The sequence below is a fragment of the Procambarus clarkii genome, chromosome 40 (assembly GCF_040958095.1).
Source record: "Procambarus clarkii isolate CNS0578487 chromosome 40, FALCON_Pclarkii_2.0, whole genome shotgun sequence".
Classification (NCBI taxonomy): domain Eukaryota; kingdom Metazoa; phylum Arthropoda; class Malacostraca; order Decapoda; family Cambaridae; genus Procambarus; species Procambarus clarkii.
The window spans coordinates 28,277,923-28,297,629 of NC_091189.1; the positions used below are offsets into that span (position 1 = coordinate 28,277,923).

General features: G+C 41.6%; 1 protein-coding gene across 1 annotated transcript in view; it reads right to left on the bottom strand.

The window, feature by feature from the left end:
• Positions 1-19,707, bottom strand: part of LOC123757771 (sacsin-like) — a 138,012-nt gene that overhangs the window by 98,660 nt on the left and 19,645 nt on the right. The window contains 1 exon segment of the mRNA XM_069338905.1: positions 11,295-11,405. Within this exon segment, the coding sequence (XP_069195006.1) occupies positions 11,295-11,405 (111 nt within the window).

The following is a 19,707-nucleotide window of genomic DNA, read 5'->3' on the forward strand; positions in this document are numbered from 1 at the left end:
TGTTTTGGAATGTAGAATAGGAGAACATAGACCCCACACAACCTATATATTATGTGAGAAATCTTTAAAGAATTCTGATAAAGAAAGAGATCTAGGGGTGGTTCTAGATAGAAAACTATCACATGAGGACCACATAAAGAATATTGTGCGAGGAGCCTATGCCACGCTTTCTAACTTCAGAATTGCTTTTAAATACATGGATGGCGATATACTAAAGAAATTGTTCACAACTTTTGTTAGGCCAAAGCTAGAATATGCAGCGGTTGTGTGGTGCCCATATCTTAAGAAGCACATCAGCAAACTGGAAAAGGTGCAAAGACATGCTACTAAGTGGCTCCCAGAACTGAAGGGCAAGAGCTACGAGGAGAGGTTAGAGGCATTAAATATGCCAAAACTAGAAGACAGAAGAAAAAGAGGTGATATGATCACTACATACAAAATAGTAACAGGAATTGATAAAATCGATAGGAAAGATTTCCTGAGACCTGGAACTTTAAGAACAAGAGGTCATAGATATAAACTAGCTAAACACAGATGCCGAAGAAATACAAGAAAATTCACTTTCGCAAACAGAGTGGTAGACGGTTGGAACAAGTTAGGTGAGAAGGTGGTGGAGGCCAAGACCGTCAGTAGTTTCAAAGCGTTATATGACAAAGAGTGCTGGGAAGACGGGACACCACGAGCATAGCTCTCATCCTGTAACTACCCTTAGGTAATTGCACTTAGGTAATTACCTTCCTCAGGGCTCTTGTAAACAGACGCCATTTTTTTTTTAAATCGTGGGCCAAATTCCTGGGTGTTAGGGGCCTCAGTATTGAGTGAGCTACCAAGCCTGACACACGCAGCATGAGCTCACAGCACGGCTGTTCAGCTTGTGACCACAGCATCGCCTAAAAATGCCATAATATACTTGTTCATGCTATTATGTAGTGATGATATTATTACAGAAGACCCCTGACTGTGATAAAACTGACCAGGGAGTTCTGATAATAGCAGGATTGTGGTGATATTTAGCGTTGTGCTCCATGGAGGGAGGAGTAATGCTGTAGGAGGGAGGGTAGTGGCATTGTCTTCTGACTGTGTGTGGCCATCTTTTATTGACTGCACTCACCATACCAGCTTAGTGGTTCGCTATGGTGAACACAAATGTAGATACTTATATATAACGTGTGTATAGAGGGTATAAACAGCAAGAGGAGTAGGTTGGAAGCCGCCATTTAGGTTAGAGCTGTGGCGTCGTCTGCACGACTTATCATGTTGTTTACTGGTGACCACGATGGTCTTTGGGCACCATACCAGTTTACTTGTACAAGTATGGTGAATAAAACAGGTAGATACTTATATATAATGTGTTTATATAGCGTAATAACCTCACAAACAGTATTGTTGGAGGAGAAATATTAGTGCGCCTGGCCTTGAGGGCGGCAGCCACCAACTGACTGTGTGAGTAGCTACGTCTTTGTGCCTTTACTCACCATACAAGCTTAGATGTACAGTTATGATGAACAAAACATGTAAATACTTATATATAACGTCTGTATATAAAAGCAAAAACAGTATGGTGGGAGGAGAATGGTGGCAAATCAGGTGAGGTGAGGGAGGGAGGGAGTGGCAGCCAGTGGTGGGCTGCCACTGCCACTCAGCATACCAACTTAGTGGTTCATTATGGTGAACACGAATGTAGATACTTATATATAGCGTCTGTATATAGTGAATAAAAGCAAAAACAGTATTGTGGGAGGAGAATGTGGGTGAGTCAGGTGACTTGAGGGAGGGAGGAAGTAGCAGCCAGTGGCGGGCTGCCACTGGCACTGCCACTCAGCATGCCAACTTAGTGGTTCGTTATGGTGAACAAAACATGCAGATACAGTACTTATATATAACCTGTGTATATAGTGTAATAACCGACAAAGTATTTGTTCACTGTTTGATGAACATAATTGAATCAACAATATGCACACCATATTTTTGAGTACAGCGATGATCCACTCATTTTATTATATAAATATATCACACTACACACTATTGAATAATATTACAGCAAAAAAACTATGAAAAATCAATCAGAGACATTGAAATAAATAGGTAATTATCTCTTTGTGGCAACTCCGGCCTGACAGCTGGGGAGTAACAGACTGCCTGGGACGCACGCCGAGTCAGCGCCTGTTTTTTGCCAGACTTCCCCGCCCTATAGCGGGCAATATATGCCACTTATAATTTTTTTATTATTTTTTCCCATGATAAGTGAACACAAATTAACAGGTTTAGAAGAAAAATTTATTATTATTTTTTTTTTTTTTTTTTGGTATGCGCCTGTGAGTGACACATGCTAAATAGCCAGGCGCCATTCAAGGGTTAACACTTTAGTGCGTGCGGCACTAGCTGGAAAAAAAAGCGGGTTGTGCGCGCGGCGTTCTGGGCGCTCAAGCGTAAACACAAAAAAGTTTATAATCTTTTCACGCTCCTAACATCAATTCTCGAGCTACGTTTTTTTTTTGGTATCAATGCGTTGGCAATAAAATTCTCTACAAGATCATATGCATAAAATGTCACCCAAGCATTTGGTATCCAACCACGAAGTAAATAAACACGAAGATGACTCGCCGTGACACCCAAACAGGAAGTAAATGTTCATACTCTTTCGTTTGTTGCCAGCCTCACAGTCATCCTACAGCGCTTATTTTGATATCACTGAACTCGCAATAAAATTCCCCACCCAGACATATGCCTATCAATGTCTAATTATGGTATCGGGTGACCCACACGAGTGTGGGAACTGGCCGAAGCGTTAGCCGTGATTTCAGCAGCGACGACACTGGTGTGATGCAGCACTTTGAATGCTTCTACTTATTTCACTGTCCTGACATTTTTTCTGGAGCTACGTATTTCATTTTTATAGCAATGTGTTCGCAATAGAAAGTTCTATAAGAACATGGGTAGAATTGGTCAACAGAGCGTCAAATAAATTTGCAGCGAATAAAATCTTACGCGTGTTTGTACCCGTGAGCGTCAAAAGTTTTTACTTTGCTCATGTTTTTCAAGTTTATACTTGTTTCACACCGTTTTTTTCTTTTGTATAGTGTTCGGAATAAAATTCCCTACACAGACATATGCATATCAAATACAATTCCTTGGAATTCACAGCTGTAGAGATGACGGAAAACACACAACCGGAACCCACTCTTGACACTCCAACTCACACCCGCAACACCCACAAAAAAAGTTTCTCTTGTTTCGTGTATACTTACTTTAGTTTTCGTGCTACAGTTCTCATTTAGGTATCAAAATATTCCTAAGAAAATAGACTACAATACTGAAACAATCTAAGACAATTATGTGTACTTACCAAAGCAAAGACGATTGTAGTAAAATAAGTTGAGCATTTTATCTCCACTCCACCTCCTTCAGGTACTGATTCCTGAAGTTGCTCAACAGATGTTCCTAGGTGGAGTGAAGCTGGTGTGGGTGGTTATTTCTTGTCCACCCAATACACCCTTTTCCTGTGATAAGTGGTGTAACAAGGTATGACGCAAAGTGGAACATCGCATGTCTTGCACGCTATACCAGTTTCCTTCCTGATACCCGACTTTGAACACACTTCACACCTGCGACGTTTGGGGATTTTTACCAGCTCATGTTTCAATTTATAGTTCAGGCGAGTCTCTGCTATAACAACACGTCGCTGTTGTCTCTGGGTTGGCAATAAACTACTGTCTGAATCGTCGCTCTCACTCACTATTGTTTTCAAACACTAATGTGGAATATGAACTATCTTCATCAGATTCAGCTTCAGCACTAGGTGTAGACGTGAAGAGAGGGCGCCTTACACCCGACGGGCCAGGTGTTGACGGGTCAACAGCAGGATACACAGGACCAGTGTCATCATTTATGTCTGGAGCATGAACTAGATGTGGAGATGGTGTAGTTGTTGCAGGCCACTCTGCATTGTCAAATTTCAATAAAGACCAAATAGCAACTTCATGGAACTGGAGCAGAGTTAGTTTCCTTCGATCATCTGTGTTGGCCTTGTACAATGCATAAGCGTTTTGCAATGCCATTTGCAAGAAATAAAATGTTATTTTCTTGGTCCACTTGTGACATTTCCTGGCAAAATGGTAATACTTTACCATTTGATCAAAGTGGTCAACACCCTTCATGAACTTATTGTAGTCAACAATTGCCTGTGGTTTGTTCACCACAACCTGCTGTAGTCTTACTGTTCCATCTGCCCTGCGAACTCATTTTCTTTTCTGAACTTTCTTTGTGTCTGCATTGTGTAGGTTGGGCGAGGGGAGAGCCGAGGGGAGGCCGAGGGGAGAGAGATCCGATCGCTCCACGTGACAACAAAACAATGGGCCTGTCACGTGACCCAGTAGGCCAACGTGACTTGCGGCCTACCCGAGAGAACGGGAATTCCATGGCGCGGAGATTGAAACAAACCCCAAGTAAATCGGATTTAAATTGGATTTTTTACAAATATTTTAAACCGCACCGTAAATTTACATCGTGATCCGACAAGCGGTTAGGGAAAATGCCCGTAATTCCAAGTCGAAAATCCAGGAAAGTGTTAACAACTACAGTGGAAAATATTGCAAAGTAAAACAATTCATATGATATTTCTTTATGCAGTCTTAATAAGCTGACTTGCATTGTGCAAAAATATATTGCACCTTAATACATCATTTAGTGACATAAGCACTCGTCACCAGTCCTTGTCTTCCCAATTAATTGCAAGTAAAAATAAAATACTTTAAGCTCGAGAATACTTTGAGCTGGCTGCGTATGCATAGCACAGCCAGAGAGGAAGGAGTGTCACTTGCTTGCTGCCCAACTCCGACGAGCGACGCCATATTAGCAACATGCAAGAGAGAGACGACGCTACAGCAAAGCATTTGCTTAGTTTAATTATTCGTTATTACATTTACAAGAGCGTTGCCACGGTAAATTGGATATCAATAGCCGTGTCCAGGAACCAGAGTGATACCAAATCCTAAGTCAACGTCCTTCACACAGCAGCTGAGGACGAAGGATTGCATAATTCTCTCCACCAACGGACATGCGGCTCGGCAACAATAAATTTTCTATTTGTTATACTGTGTGCACATTTAACATTTAGATTAGTTGTCATTAGGCCATTCAATTACAACAAAAATCCAGTACCCTGTACGTCTCTTCTTTAGCAATATTCTTAATTATATTCCATTAATATCTGTAGACAAATTCTACAGTGATTGCTATATTCAGTAGGATTATTTCCTTTAATTTAGGATGTATTATTAATAATCAGGTAGAAAGTTTTTATAGTCTACTTGCCTTGCAGCAACCAAGTCCACGTCAAGCGAGGCACTAGGCTGTCCCACCTTGAGGCAACAATTTTGTCAGACGCAATACGTCGTCAGGAGTGTGGCAGTTAACTTCACACCTCTCGCAATTCACAGCTAAGCTGTATATGTTAATGTAGATACTAATAACATAGACATTTTAATGATCTCCCATTGAGATCCATGTTACTAATCACTTATTTATTTATTTATTTATTTAATTCATTTATTTATTTATTAATTTATTTATTTATATACAAGAAGGTACATTGGGTTTGAGAGAATACATAGCATAGTACTGTATTTACAATCTTGTAAAGCCACCAGTATGCACAGCGTTTCGGGCAAGTCCTTAATCTAACAGATAATTTTAAGTAGGTAAATTCTAGCAAAATTAATAAAATGATAACAGATACATTGCAAGAAAAAAAATGTGATGAGAGAGATTAGTAAGTATAGTAAAGCACATTGGTTTATTAAAGCTCTGATTGATTACATTGACAACTTGATTGGTAATTTAAACAAGATTAATAGACACCATACAGCAGATTGATAGCACATATAAGAAGACAGCAATGATCACAATGATAAAGATGTTCAGATTGGGTACATAAGGATTGGGAGATTGGGTAGCAATAGATACAGTGTAATTTTAAAGCAAAAGGTAAAAAACTATGAAGATGAAATTAGGTACTTTTTAGTTTTGTTTTTGAATGACGCAAAAGTTGGACAGCTTTTCAATTAATTAGGGAGTGAGTTCCATAGACTGGGTCCCTTTATTTGCACAGAGTGTTTACACAGATTAAGTTTGACTCTGGGGATATCAAAGAGATATTTATTTCTGGTGTGGTGATAATAGGACATATTGCATCTGTCCAGGGAGAGTTTCAGAGCAGGATTTGCATTTAAGAACAGCTTGTAATATTAGTCTATCGTAGTATCTTGAGGTCCATTCGCCTCTAATTATTTTTGCCTAATTCTTGCAATTACTCAATTAATTTACTTCAGTGAACAAACCACACTGAAATGATGCCATGGATACAATAGTCTTTTGGCATATAACCCCCCTTTTCGGTGAGAGAATTTGATTCATAAATTACAGTCCCTTTAATATTCAATTAAATATTTATCAATAATATCCATAGGACACTAGTTCATGGATTTAATAGTAAACCACTTGCTTTACCCAGTTTCCACTTTTCCTTTAAAAAGTAGTGGTCCTTCGCAGCTATCGAAAATTAGCATCAATTTAAATGAATTACAGGAGTCAATTTTTCCCACAAACCCCGCCCCGACCCTGAACCTACAGATGGTAAAGACCCAGATGCAGGGAGGAAGGGGGGGGGGGACCCGACAAGACTATCAACCAAAACGGGGCAGCCTCGGGGCTTCCGGGGAGCAAACAACCTAGTGCGTTGCCACCAAAATTTAACGTGCAATGCCCGTGCTGCCTGCACCCACTTAGTCAGCAAAAAACTGGGTAACCGAGCCACAACAAGCAACAAAACTCACAGGACCCTGGGCCGAAGGTGTCACCAACCCCACAGGCAGCTGACGGAGGCAAAATAGAGAGTGTCACCCCTGAGACAAGGGGACAGAGCAACCCTAAAACTCGCACAAAGCGAGGGAAGGACTCCGGGGCAACATCCATCGGGCCCACGCTTCCCCTAGGGATTTCCCAGGGTCCTGAGCATTTATTATATGAGGACTCATGCTCAGGTAATCCCAGACAGGGTACTGCTAACCAGCGCCCATGTCTACCAAACAACATTCTAAGAACTGAACCCCCGGGACGTGTACACTCATGGGGACCTAGCAGGGGGAACCACCAGAAGTCGGAAGAGAATCCAGTACAAAGGGGGCAAGAATCAAAGGCAGGGTCCCCCCACCAGGTAGACAAACAAAAAGGAAAAAGAAAACCCCCGCAAGAGGACAGTGTACCCAGGAGGAACAGAGCTGGCCGCTATGATTGGTGAAAACAAGCTGTGCAGTACCCTGCGCCCCTACCAGTGCAAACTGCCCCTTACCCTAAGGCGAACAAGGGAGACAACACCCCATCACACAAAGGGCGTCCAAAAACCAAAAAGTAGACAGCCTAGCAGAAGCAGGACCCAAGGAACTTGTGGAAGGTAACCCCAAGCCCCAAGGGCAATACTTACAGGGCACCTAGGGAAGGTAACCCTAGGCGCATGCAGCCCGAGTACTGGAGACTCACTCCCATCTCACACACCACCTAGAAGACAGACACCACACTCTAGGCACAGTGCTGAAACAACCACTGGAGCTGGAGCACACAACCGGTGGCTTTAGCATCAGTCGAAGAACTGATGGGTGGATAGCCGGCATGAGAGGTCTGGTCGGAGAGGTTTCTCCGGCAGAGAAACACCACAGAAAGGCAAAGCACAGCCCCCAGACAGAACCCCCTGGGAAACGGTCATAACAGACCGAAAACTGAGGGACAAGGTGTGGGAGCAAGCATAACAGCCAGAGACACTGAGCCCAAACCCAAAGGCCCAGACCCAAAATAGACAAAATGGGAAACCCGGTGTAAAATCAATACTCAAACGTTCCCAGAGGAACAGGAAACAGGCAGAAAACACCAGAAAAGCAAAGAAACGACAAAAGGAGAGTAAAACCCCTGAAAAAAGGTGAAAACTCACCAAAGAAGCTCACTTGCACACCCAAGCGCATGTAAACAAACCGCAACGCCGCCCTGGTGGCGACGCTGGGAAACCGGCAGACGAAAATGACCGCCAGAACAGAGGGCTGTGACCGACACTAAAGATACGAAAACACGCCAGCAAAAGTGGGAAGCAAGCAGACTGGATGGGCGAAAAACTCCGCCCAAAAGCAGAAAACCCAGGCAGAGCAAACCACCCCAGACTGCTAGCAGGCATCCCCCACAGCCCCGGGAACCAGCAACAGAGGCCCCCGGGGCAGAGCTGTCCTCCAAGCCCTCCGCCTTTAAAGAAAAGGAAGAGCCCATGGGAAAGGCAGCAAGAAAGGGCCGCTGGTAAGACCCAGAAGCCTTGGCAGGAGAAACAGGCTCGAAAACCTCCGTCCCCCAACCCAAACAGGGCAGCCCCCGAAAACCACCCAAGTCTCGGCCCCAACTAAACCCCGCCCCGACCCCGAAACCAGCAAATGGTCCGGAGCCGGAAACAGAGAGGGAAAGGGGCGAACAGCACCTAACCAAAACGGGGCGGCCTCGGGGCATCCAAGTGGGAAACCAACCTAGCATGTTGCAACAACCTAACCTAGCTTGAAACACAGATGCCGCCTGTACTCTGAACAGTAATAACATCAGGAGAGTACTGGAAAACAAGCAGAGAAAATCTCTCGCAAGACTCCGGGTCAAGGTGTCAGTGACCCAGCAGGCAGCATGACGGATGTAAAAGTGGCGACTGTCACCCGGAGACAAGGGCACAGCAACCAACGATCCCGTACAAGATGCGTTGGAACCCGGAAGACACATTCAATGGTCCACTGAGCCCAGACAGGGGTTTCCAGGGCACGTAGGCTGACTGCTACGGGAAGCCCGGGCAAGGTGTTGCTAACCGGTTAAGAAACCCAAAAATAACAAGAGGGTAGAGGATAGCACTGACGTGTACAATCACGGGGGCCTAGCAGAGGGCTGCCAAACACTACCAGTGGAACTATAGCCACACTGGGCAGACCCCCACCAGGCAATTGAAAATAAAAACAAAAGAAAAACCCCACAAAAGTACACCGTCTTCAGAGGCAACAGGAACCGGTCGCTGCTTAGGTGGCAGGCCGCGCAACACCTTGACGCCCTAACCAGGACAATACCAATCCCTACCCAGGGCCAAACAAGTGCCCCAAGCCCGAGACAAATGCCGAGCAGCTAGAACCTCTACGGGAATGGTTCCTGAACGCCCCAGGGAAGATAACCCTGTTACGCAAGGGCAGTACTCACAGGGCGCTTAGGGAAGTCAGCCACTAAGCGCATGCAGCCCCGGCACTGATGAGGTACTGTACTCCTGGCCACCGCACAACACAACACACAGCAGTGAACGCCACATAAGGCAAACACCACCTAGGAAACTGAGGCCAGAGAAGCGTCTATCCCGGTTGACATTAGCTTACGAAATGAAGCTTGGCAGCCGGCGCAGTAGGTCCGGGGCTCCCCCCTCCCCCCTCTCGGGGCGGGGAGGGCTGCGCGGACGATCAGCGTGGCAGTAAAGTGTGATGTTTGCTTGTTTGCTTGTTTCCTTGGGATTGTAGGGAGTTTCTACCTCTCTGTTCGGTTTTTTGTTTTAGTTTTTTACCATGTGGGGTTTGTTTTGTCATGCCTACCTTTCTGGGTGCCTGACCCCGGTCGATCAACCCGTCCTCTTAAAAATAATGTCACTTTTGGCTCGTTTGCGCGCTATGGCCAAATTTGGACGTAATTTGAAATGAAATTGACTCACAAAAGTGACGTACTGTTCCGTTTTCTGTTTGAGTTGTCCGGCTTACTCGGCAAGCTTAGAAGAAGCAACTTTCCATTAACGTTTTTCATACCTTTTGAAACTTTATGAGAATTTCCTGCCCACCTAACCTATCAGAGGACCCTTAACTTACTGTTGTTGAAAAAAAAATCCCAAATTTATTTCATTTTCAAATTACATCCATATTCGGCCATACGGGCAAACGGCCAAAAGCGACGTTCTTTTTAAGAGGACGGGTTGGGTCAATGGCAGATAAGAAAAACCCCAACCACTAGGGGGTTTTCCAGTGCCATTGCTCCTTGAAACCTCTCTGAAGGGGCCAGGTTCTGGCGCTGGTCCCTGGTAGGTCTGAACTCCTTAGCTAATGTCCAGGTCTAATATAACATACATTAGCCCGATAAGCTCCAGGGAGCTGTAGGGGCTCCCCACAGAAAAAGATGAAAACAGAAAAACAATCACTGCCTTATGTTATAATGGAAAGGGACTCTCCTTCCAAACACTAACACCTCTCCTCCTCCTCGCAATCTTCCATATGCAACAAGAGTCATCAATAAAGGTAAGCAATAACTTGTACATACTGTACTTTAGTACTAAGGATTTGGGTGAATTAGGTATAAAATTTACTTTGAAGTTAATTTTTTGGGGAGTGTGGAACGGATTAATTCAATTCCCATTATTTCTTATGGGAAAATTAGTTTCGACTTACGATATATCTCTAGGAATGGATTATCATCGTACGTGGAGGCCCCACTGTACTGAACAATTTGGTGGATGTTGATTCGGAAAATGTCTTCAAAATGTCAAATTTAACACAAACAAGGAGCAACAGTTTCAAGCTCAACAAGCCACAATGTAGGACTGAGAAAAGATGCTTTTTTACCCACAAGGTTATAAACCCATGGAACAACCTACCCATCAAAGCTGTAAATGCCATGACTGTTGAATTTCAAAATCCAACTGGAAAAGATTATCAAGGCAAATGGGGGGACTTTGACAAGCCACCCGCTTCCTGTCCTAGTCGAGGCCACTTGTGTTAGTGGCCCACAGGTAAATTCAGGGGTCACCATCCTGGGACCTCAGGTGTCACCATCCTGGGACCTCAGGTGTCACCATCCTGGGACCTCAGGTGTCACCATCCTGGGACCTCAGGTGTCACCATCCTGGGACCTCAGGTGTCACCATCCTGGGACCTCAGGTGTCACCATCCTGGGACCTCAGGTGTCACCATCCTGGGACCTCAGGTGTCACCATCCTGGGACCTCAGGTGTCACCATCCTGGGACCTCAGGTGTCACCATCCTGGGACCTCAGGTGTCACCATCCTGGGACCTCAGGTGTCACCATCCTGGGGCCTCAGGTGTCACCATCCTGGGGCCTCAGGTGTTACTGAATTAGTTTTAAAAATTTAACTAGTTCAGAGTTTTTCTCTTATGGTCATATACCTCCTCTATACAATTTCGCATATATCATATAGTCATATGAAAACTACAAAATAAATGTGCAGTCAGTAATATTTGACTTACCTTAAGAAATCTTTGAACAGCATTATGAGCGCTGGGGCACTGTACTTGTCGTGTATCGTGCAAGACTTCAACAACTGTTGCTCCAGCATCTTCAGCATTTTGCACCAATTCCTGCAGTGGTACAAGATTGTTCGTAGTTATTTTAAATCTGAATTTATATTTAAAATTCCTTGTAAAAGGGTATTACTATTATTCAGTGAAGTTTAAACCATTTTAAACTGTTAATGACCTTTTATTTCATTTTTGCCAATAATGTGTATTACTGTACAGTATTACAAAAAATTATTACTTTTCATACAATTCAAAAGTTTTGCAATACTGTATGTATTATATATTTAAGCCACTAAGAACACACATATTAATTTAGGCACAGTATCCTTTAAAAGTATTAACCGTAAAGTACCCCTTCATGAAATATATGTAGTAAGGGTAAACTAATTTACAGGCAGCTGTGTGTAATTACCTAAGTATTCACCTAGTTGTATTCACCTAGTTGTATTTGCAGGGGTTGAGCTTTGCTCTTTCGGCCCGCCTCTCAACTTCCAATCAACTGTTTACTAACTACTTATTTTTTCACCCCAGGAAGCAGCCCATGACAGCCCATGACTAACTCCCAGGTACCTATTTACTGCTAGGTAACAGGGGCATTCAGGGCGAAAGGAACTTTGCCCATTTGTTTCTGCCGAGTGCGGGAATCGAACCCGCGCCACAGAATTACGAGTCCTGTGCGCTATCCACCAGGCTACCTGGCCCCTAAGAGTAATTACCTAAGTGTAGTTACAGGATGAGAGCTACGCTCGTGGTGTCCCATCTCCCCAGCACTCTTTGTCATATAACGCTTTGAAACTACTGACGGTTTTGGCCTCCACCACCTTCTCACCTAACTTGTTCCAACCATCTACCACTCTGTTTACAAAAGGGAATTTTCTTATATTTCTCCGACAGCTTTGTTTCGTGAGTTTAAATCTATGACCACTTGTTCTTGAAGTTCCGGGTCTCAGGTCTCAGGAATTCTTCCCTATCAATTTTCTCGATTCCTGTTACTATTTTGTATGTGTGTGTGTGTAATTACCTAAGTGTAGTTACAGGATGAAAACTACGCTCGTGGTGTCCCGTCTTCCCAGCACTCTTTGTCATATAATGCTTTGAAACTACTGACGGTCTTGGCCTCCACCACCTTCTCACCTAACTTGTTCCAACCGTCTACCACTCTGTTTGCGAAAGTGAATTTTCTTATATTTCTTCAACATCTTTATTTGTAATTACCTAAGTGTAGTTACAGGATGAGAGCTACACTCATGTTGTCCCGTCTTCCCAGCACTCTTTGTCATATAATGCTTTGAAACTACTGACGGTTTTGGCCTCCACCACCTTCTCACCTAACTTGTTCCAACCATCTACCACTCTGTTTGCAAAAGTGAATTTACTTATATTTCTTTGGCACCTTTGTTTAGTTAGTTTAAATCTATACCTCTTGTTCTTGAGGTTCCAGGTCTCAGGAAATCTTCCATACAAGGAAAAGTTCTTTAAAAGAAAATGCCATACAGGTATTTTTGTTCAAACAAAACAATACCTGTATTGTTTTGTATGTATCAAAACAATACCCATATCAAAACAATACCTTGAACAAAAATACCTGTATAATACATAAAACCCAAGATGCAAGAAGATTACAAATTTTGAAGCAATTCACATAAGAATAGAACAACCTACTATGAACACCCAAATCACGCAACTATTTACTCTACCCACCATGAGAGTAAGGACAAGACCAGAACATAACGATGCCAACACAGAAGATACTGTTCAACATTACACCTGATTAATCTTTGTATGTAGATAATAGCTGCCTCGTATGGGCCCAAAGGCCTTCCGCAGCTACCTCTATTCTTATGTTCTTATGTTTCACCCCCCATTTATCCCTTATGTATCCCCATGTTTTCACCTTTATTGTCTTATCACCTAAACCAGTGCGGGTATAAATCAACCAGTTCTGAAAATTCTTTTCACTTGAGAATGAACCATGGAGGTTCGAAACGTGCAAATTGTATGAATAAGTGTAATACATTCTATAGTAATTCACTTCTTTTCTTCACCTTGAAATTACGAAAACGAGTTTTGGAGAACTCCTCTTTCAGCTAAGCCCTGATGCTAAGAAAATAGTTAGAGGGATAGAAGCCCTAAATCAGAAGATAGTAAATACAGAATATGCAGTCATATTCAATGAGACACATATATATATATTATATATATATTATATATATATTATATATATATTATATATATATATATATATATATATATATATATATATATACATATATATATATATATATATATATATATATATATATATATATATATATATATATAATATATATATATATATATATATATATATATATATATATATATATATATATATATATATATATATATATATATATATATATACAGAGCACCACTTGGTTTCCGAACCCCTTGGGGACGAGACCCGTCGGTTAACATGTAAGTTCGTATACGAGAAATAGAGGGGAAAAATAAACTAGAAATGTAAAAAGAAATTTTTCCGAAAAATTTATGAAAAAAACTCTAGGGAAAAAAATCGTCAGGTTCATGGCGTAAATGCGACCGTGTTTTGTTTGTACTCATCAATAAGTGAAGTCCTGATCCGCTTTATAAAAGTCCTTAATTGTTCCTAACTGATTATTAAGACGTCTGGCAAACATCCTCTGGATGTTTCCTGCCAGCCTGCAGGCACATCCTGCCTAAAATATACGATGATGTACTGTACATTTAAGAAACAAATCTGGGTCACAGGTCTGTGGAGTGTGGTTAGGCTTACGGAGTCAGCCGGTCCCTCCCCCACCACCGACACACCTCCCCCTCTCCCCCCACCACCGACACACCTCCCCGTCTCCCCCCACCACCGACACACCTCCCCCTATCCCCCCACCACCGACACACCTCCCCCTCTCCCCCCACCACCGACACACCACCCCCACCCCCCCACCCCAAACCCATACACACACACACACACTCTCAAAGGTCACGTGGTTCACAGTTCACTTCAACACCCATATATCGCTTCCTGCCTGCCTGCCTCCTTCCCACCCTGCCAGCCTGCTTCCTTCCCAGCCTGCCTCCTTCCCAGCCTGCCAGCCTGCCTCCTTCCCAGCCTGCCAGCCTGCCTCCTTCCCAGCCTGCCAGCCTGCCTCCTTCCCAGCCTGCCAGCCTGCCAGCCAGCCTGCCAGCCAGCCTGCCTGCCTGCCAGCCTGCTTCCTTCCCAGCCTGCCTCCTTCCCAGCCTGCTTCCTTCCCAGCCTGCCTCCTTCCCAGCCTGCCTTCTTCCCAGCCTGCCTCCTTCCCAGCCTGCCAGCCTGCCAGCCAGCCTGCCTGCCAGCCTGCTTCCTTCCCAGCCTGCCTCCTTCCCAGCCTGCCTCCTTCCCAGCCTGCCAGCCTGCCTCCTTCCCAGCCTGCCTCCTTCCCAGCCTGCCAGCCTGCCTCCTTCCCAGCCTGCCAGCCAGCCTGCCAGCCAGCCTGCCTGCCAGCCTGCCTGCCTGCCAGCCTGCTTCCTTTCCAGCCAGCCTGCCTCCCCCCCTGCCATCATGCTAACGGGTAGTGTGTGTTAGGCTTATCTTCGGGAATGAGCCGGTCTCACCCCTACCACCAACAAACCACCCGCCCCCCTACATCCCATCTCTCAAGGTCACGCGGTTCAACTGCGTGACTACCACTCACTCCCTGCCTGCAAGCTAGCCTGCCTGCCTGCAAGCTAGCCTGCCTGCCTGCCTGCCTGCAAGCTAGCCTGCCTGCCTGCCTGCCTGCCTGTGCCTGCCAGCCTGCCTTTCCCTCCCTAATTCTCACTACTTCCATCCCTTCCTGCCTACCTCCTAGCATCTCTCCCTACCTCCCCCTCCCTCTTAGCATCTCTCCCTACCTCCTAACATCTCTCCCTACCTCCCCCTCCCTCCTAGCATCTCTCTCCCCCCCTCTCTCACTGATTCTCCCCCCTCCCCCTCATTCATACTGCCTCCCACCTAAGTTCCATCGTCCATCCACCCACCAGTCAGCCATCACTGACGCAATGGGTGCATTTGGAGCCAACATGGTGCACAGATGTTTCTTGATTGTGCAGATATGTAAAACAAAAGCACAGAATGAACATTCCAGCCTTATGGCAATTCAAAATAATAGGAATAATAGGCCGTGAATCTGTGAAGTCACAGTGGGCAAACTGGACCATCGCCCACCCACCACCACAAGCCGGCGTGACGCTTGGTGGACCCCTTCCTACCCGAACTTTGTTCGGGTAGCATGACTCCCCAACCCCAATCGGGAAACTGGAAGTTTCGGATAACTAAAGTTCGGAAACCAAGTGGTGCTCTGTATATATATAATATATATATATATATATTACAGTATATATATATTATATATATATATATATATATATATATATATATATATATATATATATATATATATATATATATATATATATATATATATATATATATATATATATATTGGTAGCAGTCTTTCCTGTAGACATATATATTATTAAATATGACCGAAAAAGTAAGATTAATAATTCTAACACAAATTTTCTCGATCATTCTTATGTTTCTTTTCACTGTTGATGGTAATTGAAAAATCAATTCTCCAAAATTCATATTTATTTCTAGTCTGACGCAACACTTGAACGCATTTCGTAATAACTTATTACATTTTCAAAGACTTTTAGTTTACACACACACAACTATAACCTGCAAACACTAAACAGAGTTCTTACTTATGCTATGATTTAAACAGCTTTCATTTTTCATTTTATACCCGCATTTTGGGTGAGGTGATATGTTACAACAGTTTTGGATGAGGTGAATAAAACTTTCAACACAGGACAGAACACGAAACAATGGGTATTAATTGGGTAAATTGAAGGTAAGAATGGAAGTAACTGCAGAGGGCCTATTGGCCCATATTTCTTGATGCTTCTATATTGGAGCGGAGTCTTGAAGTGGGTAGAATATAGTTGTGCATTAATTGGCTGTTGATTGCTGGTGTTGACTTCTTGATGTGTAGTGCCTCGCAGATGTCAAGCCGCCTGCTATCGCTGTATCTATCGATGATTTCTGTGTTGTTTGCTAAGATTTCTCTGGTGATGGTCTGGTTGTGGGAAGAGATTATATGTTCCTTAATGGAGCCCTGTTGCTTATGCATCGTTAATTGCCTGGAAAGAGATGTTGTTGTCTTGCCTATATACTGAGTTCTTTGAGGTTTACAGTCCCCAAGTGGGCATTTGAAGGCATAGACGACGTTGGTCTCTTTTAAAGCGTTCTGCTTTGTGTCTGGAGAGTTTCTCATGAGTAGGCTGGCCGTTTTTTTGGTTTTATAGTAAATCGTCAGTTGTATCTTCTGATTTTTGTCTGTAGGGATAACGTTTCTATTAACAATATCTTTCAGGACCCTTTCCTCCATTTTATGAGCTGTGGAAAAGAAGTTCCTGTAAAATAGTCTAATAGGGGGTATAGGTGTTGTGTTAGTTGTCTCTTCAGAGGTTGCATGGCGTTTCACCTTCCTTCTTATGATGTCTTCAACGAAACCATTGGAGAAGCCGTTGTTGACTAGGACCTGCCTTACCCTACAGTTCTTCATCGACTTGCTTCCATCCTGAGCTGTGGCTGAGAGCACAGTCAACATAAGCGTTAACAACACTACTCTTGTACCAATAAGGAACATATAATCTCTTCCCACAACCAGACCATCACCAGAGAAATCTTAGCAAACAACACAGAAATCATCGATAGATACAGCGATAGCAGGCGGTTTGACATCTGCGAGGCACTGCACATCAAGAAGTCAACACAAGCAATCAACAGCCAATTAATGCACAACTATATTCTACCCATTTCAAGACTCCGCTCCAATATAGAAGAATCAAGAAATATGGGCCAATAGGCCCTCTGCAGTTACTTCCATTCTTACCTTTAATTTACCCAATTAATACCCATTGTTTCGTGTTCTGTCCTGTGTTGAAAGTTTTATTCACCTCATCCAAAACTGTTGTAACATATCACCTCACCCAAAATGTGGGTATAAAATAAAATGAAAGCTGTTTAAATCATAGCATAGTAAGAACTCCGTTTAGTATTTGCAGGTTATAGTTGTGTGTGTGTAAACTAAAAGTCTTTGAAAATGTAATAAGTTATTACGAAACGCGTTCAAGTGTTGCGTCAGACTAGAAATAAAAAATGAATTTTGGAGAATTGATTTTTCATTTACCATCAACAGTGAAAAGAAACATAAGAAATATTGAGAAATTTCGTGTTAGAATTATTAATTTTACTTTTCGGTCATATTTAATAATATTAATATATATATATATATATATATATATATATATATATATATATATATATATATATATTTATATATGTCGTACCTAATAGCCAGAACGCACTTGTCAGCCTACTATGCAAGGCCCGATTTGCCTAATAAGCCAAGCCTTTCTGAATTAATTTATTTTCTCTATTTTTTTTCTTATGAAGTGATAAATCTACCCATTTCATTATGTATGAGGTCAATTTCTTTTTTTTGGAGTTTAAATTAACGTAGATATATGACCAAACCTAACCAACCCTACCTAACCTAACCTAACCTATCTTTATAGGTTAGGTTAGGTTAGGTAGCCGAAAAAGTTAGGTTAGGTTAGGTTAGGTAGGTTAGGTAGTCGAAAAACAATTAATTCATGAAAACTTGGCTTATTAGTCAAATTGGGCCTTGCATAGTAGGCTGATAAGTGAGTTCTGGCTACTAGGTACGACATATATATATATATATATATATATATATATATATATATATATATATATATATATATATATATATATATATATATATATATATATATATATATATATGTCGTACCTAGTAGCCAGAACTCACTTCTCAGCCTACTATTCAAGGCCCGATTTGCCTAATAAGCCAAGTTTTCCTGAATTAATATATTTACTATAATTTTTTTCTTATGAAATGATAAAGCAACCCTTTTCTCTATGTATGAGGTCAATTTTTTTTTATTGGAGTTAAAATTAACGTAGATATATGACCGAACCTAACCAACCCTACCTAACCTAATTTAACCTATATTTATAGGTAAGGTTAGGTTAGGTAGCCAAAAAAAGCTAGGTTAGGTTAGGTTAGGTAGGTTAGGTAGACGAAAAAACATTAATTCATGAAAACTTGGCTTATTAGGCAAATCGGGCCTTGAATAGTAGGCTGAGAAGTGCGTTCTGGCTATTAGGTACGACATACATATATATATATATATATATATATATATATATATATATATATATATATATATATATATGTATATATATATATATATATATATATATATATATATATATATATATATATATATATATATATTTATATATATATATATATATATATATATATATATATATATATATATATATATATATATATATATATATATATATATATATATATATATATATATATATATATATATATGTCGTACCTAGTAGCCAGATCGCACTTCTCAGCCTACTATGCAAGGCCCGATTTGCCTAATAAGCCAAGTTTTCATGAATTAATTGTTTTTCGACAACCTAACCTACCTAACCTAACCTAACCTAACTTTTTCGGCTACCTAACCTAACCTAACCTATAAAGATAGGTTAGGTTAGGTTAGGTAGGGTTGGTTAGGTTCGGTCATATATCTACGTTAATTTTAACTCAAATAAAAAGAAATTGACCTCATGCATAATGAAATGGGTAACTTTATCATTTCATAAGAAAAAAATTGGAGAAAATATATTAATTCAGGAAAACTTGGCTTATTAGGCAAATCGGGCCATGCATAGTAGGCTGAAAAGTGCGTTCTGGCTACTAGGTACGACATATATATATATATATATATATATATATATATATATATATATATATATATATATATATATATATATATATATATATATATATATATATATATTATATATATATACACACACACACACACATATATACATACATACATATATGTATGTGTTGAATATGACCGAAAAGGTAAGATTAGTAATTCTAACACGAGTTTTCTCAATATTTCTTATGTTTTTCTTCACTGTCGGTGGTAATAAAAATAACAATTCTCCAATATTCATTTTTCAATTGTCTGACACCTGAATGCGTTTCGTAATGCTTATTACATTTTCAAAGATTTAATACAAGAAGAAAATTTACAAGAAAGACTGCTACCAAAATATACTTTTTTTTTTTCTTTTTTTTTTTGAGATATATACAAGAGTTGTTACATTCTTGTACAGCCACTAGTACGCGTAGCATTTTGGGCAGGTCCCTGGAATACGATTCCCTGCCGCGAA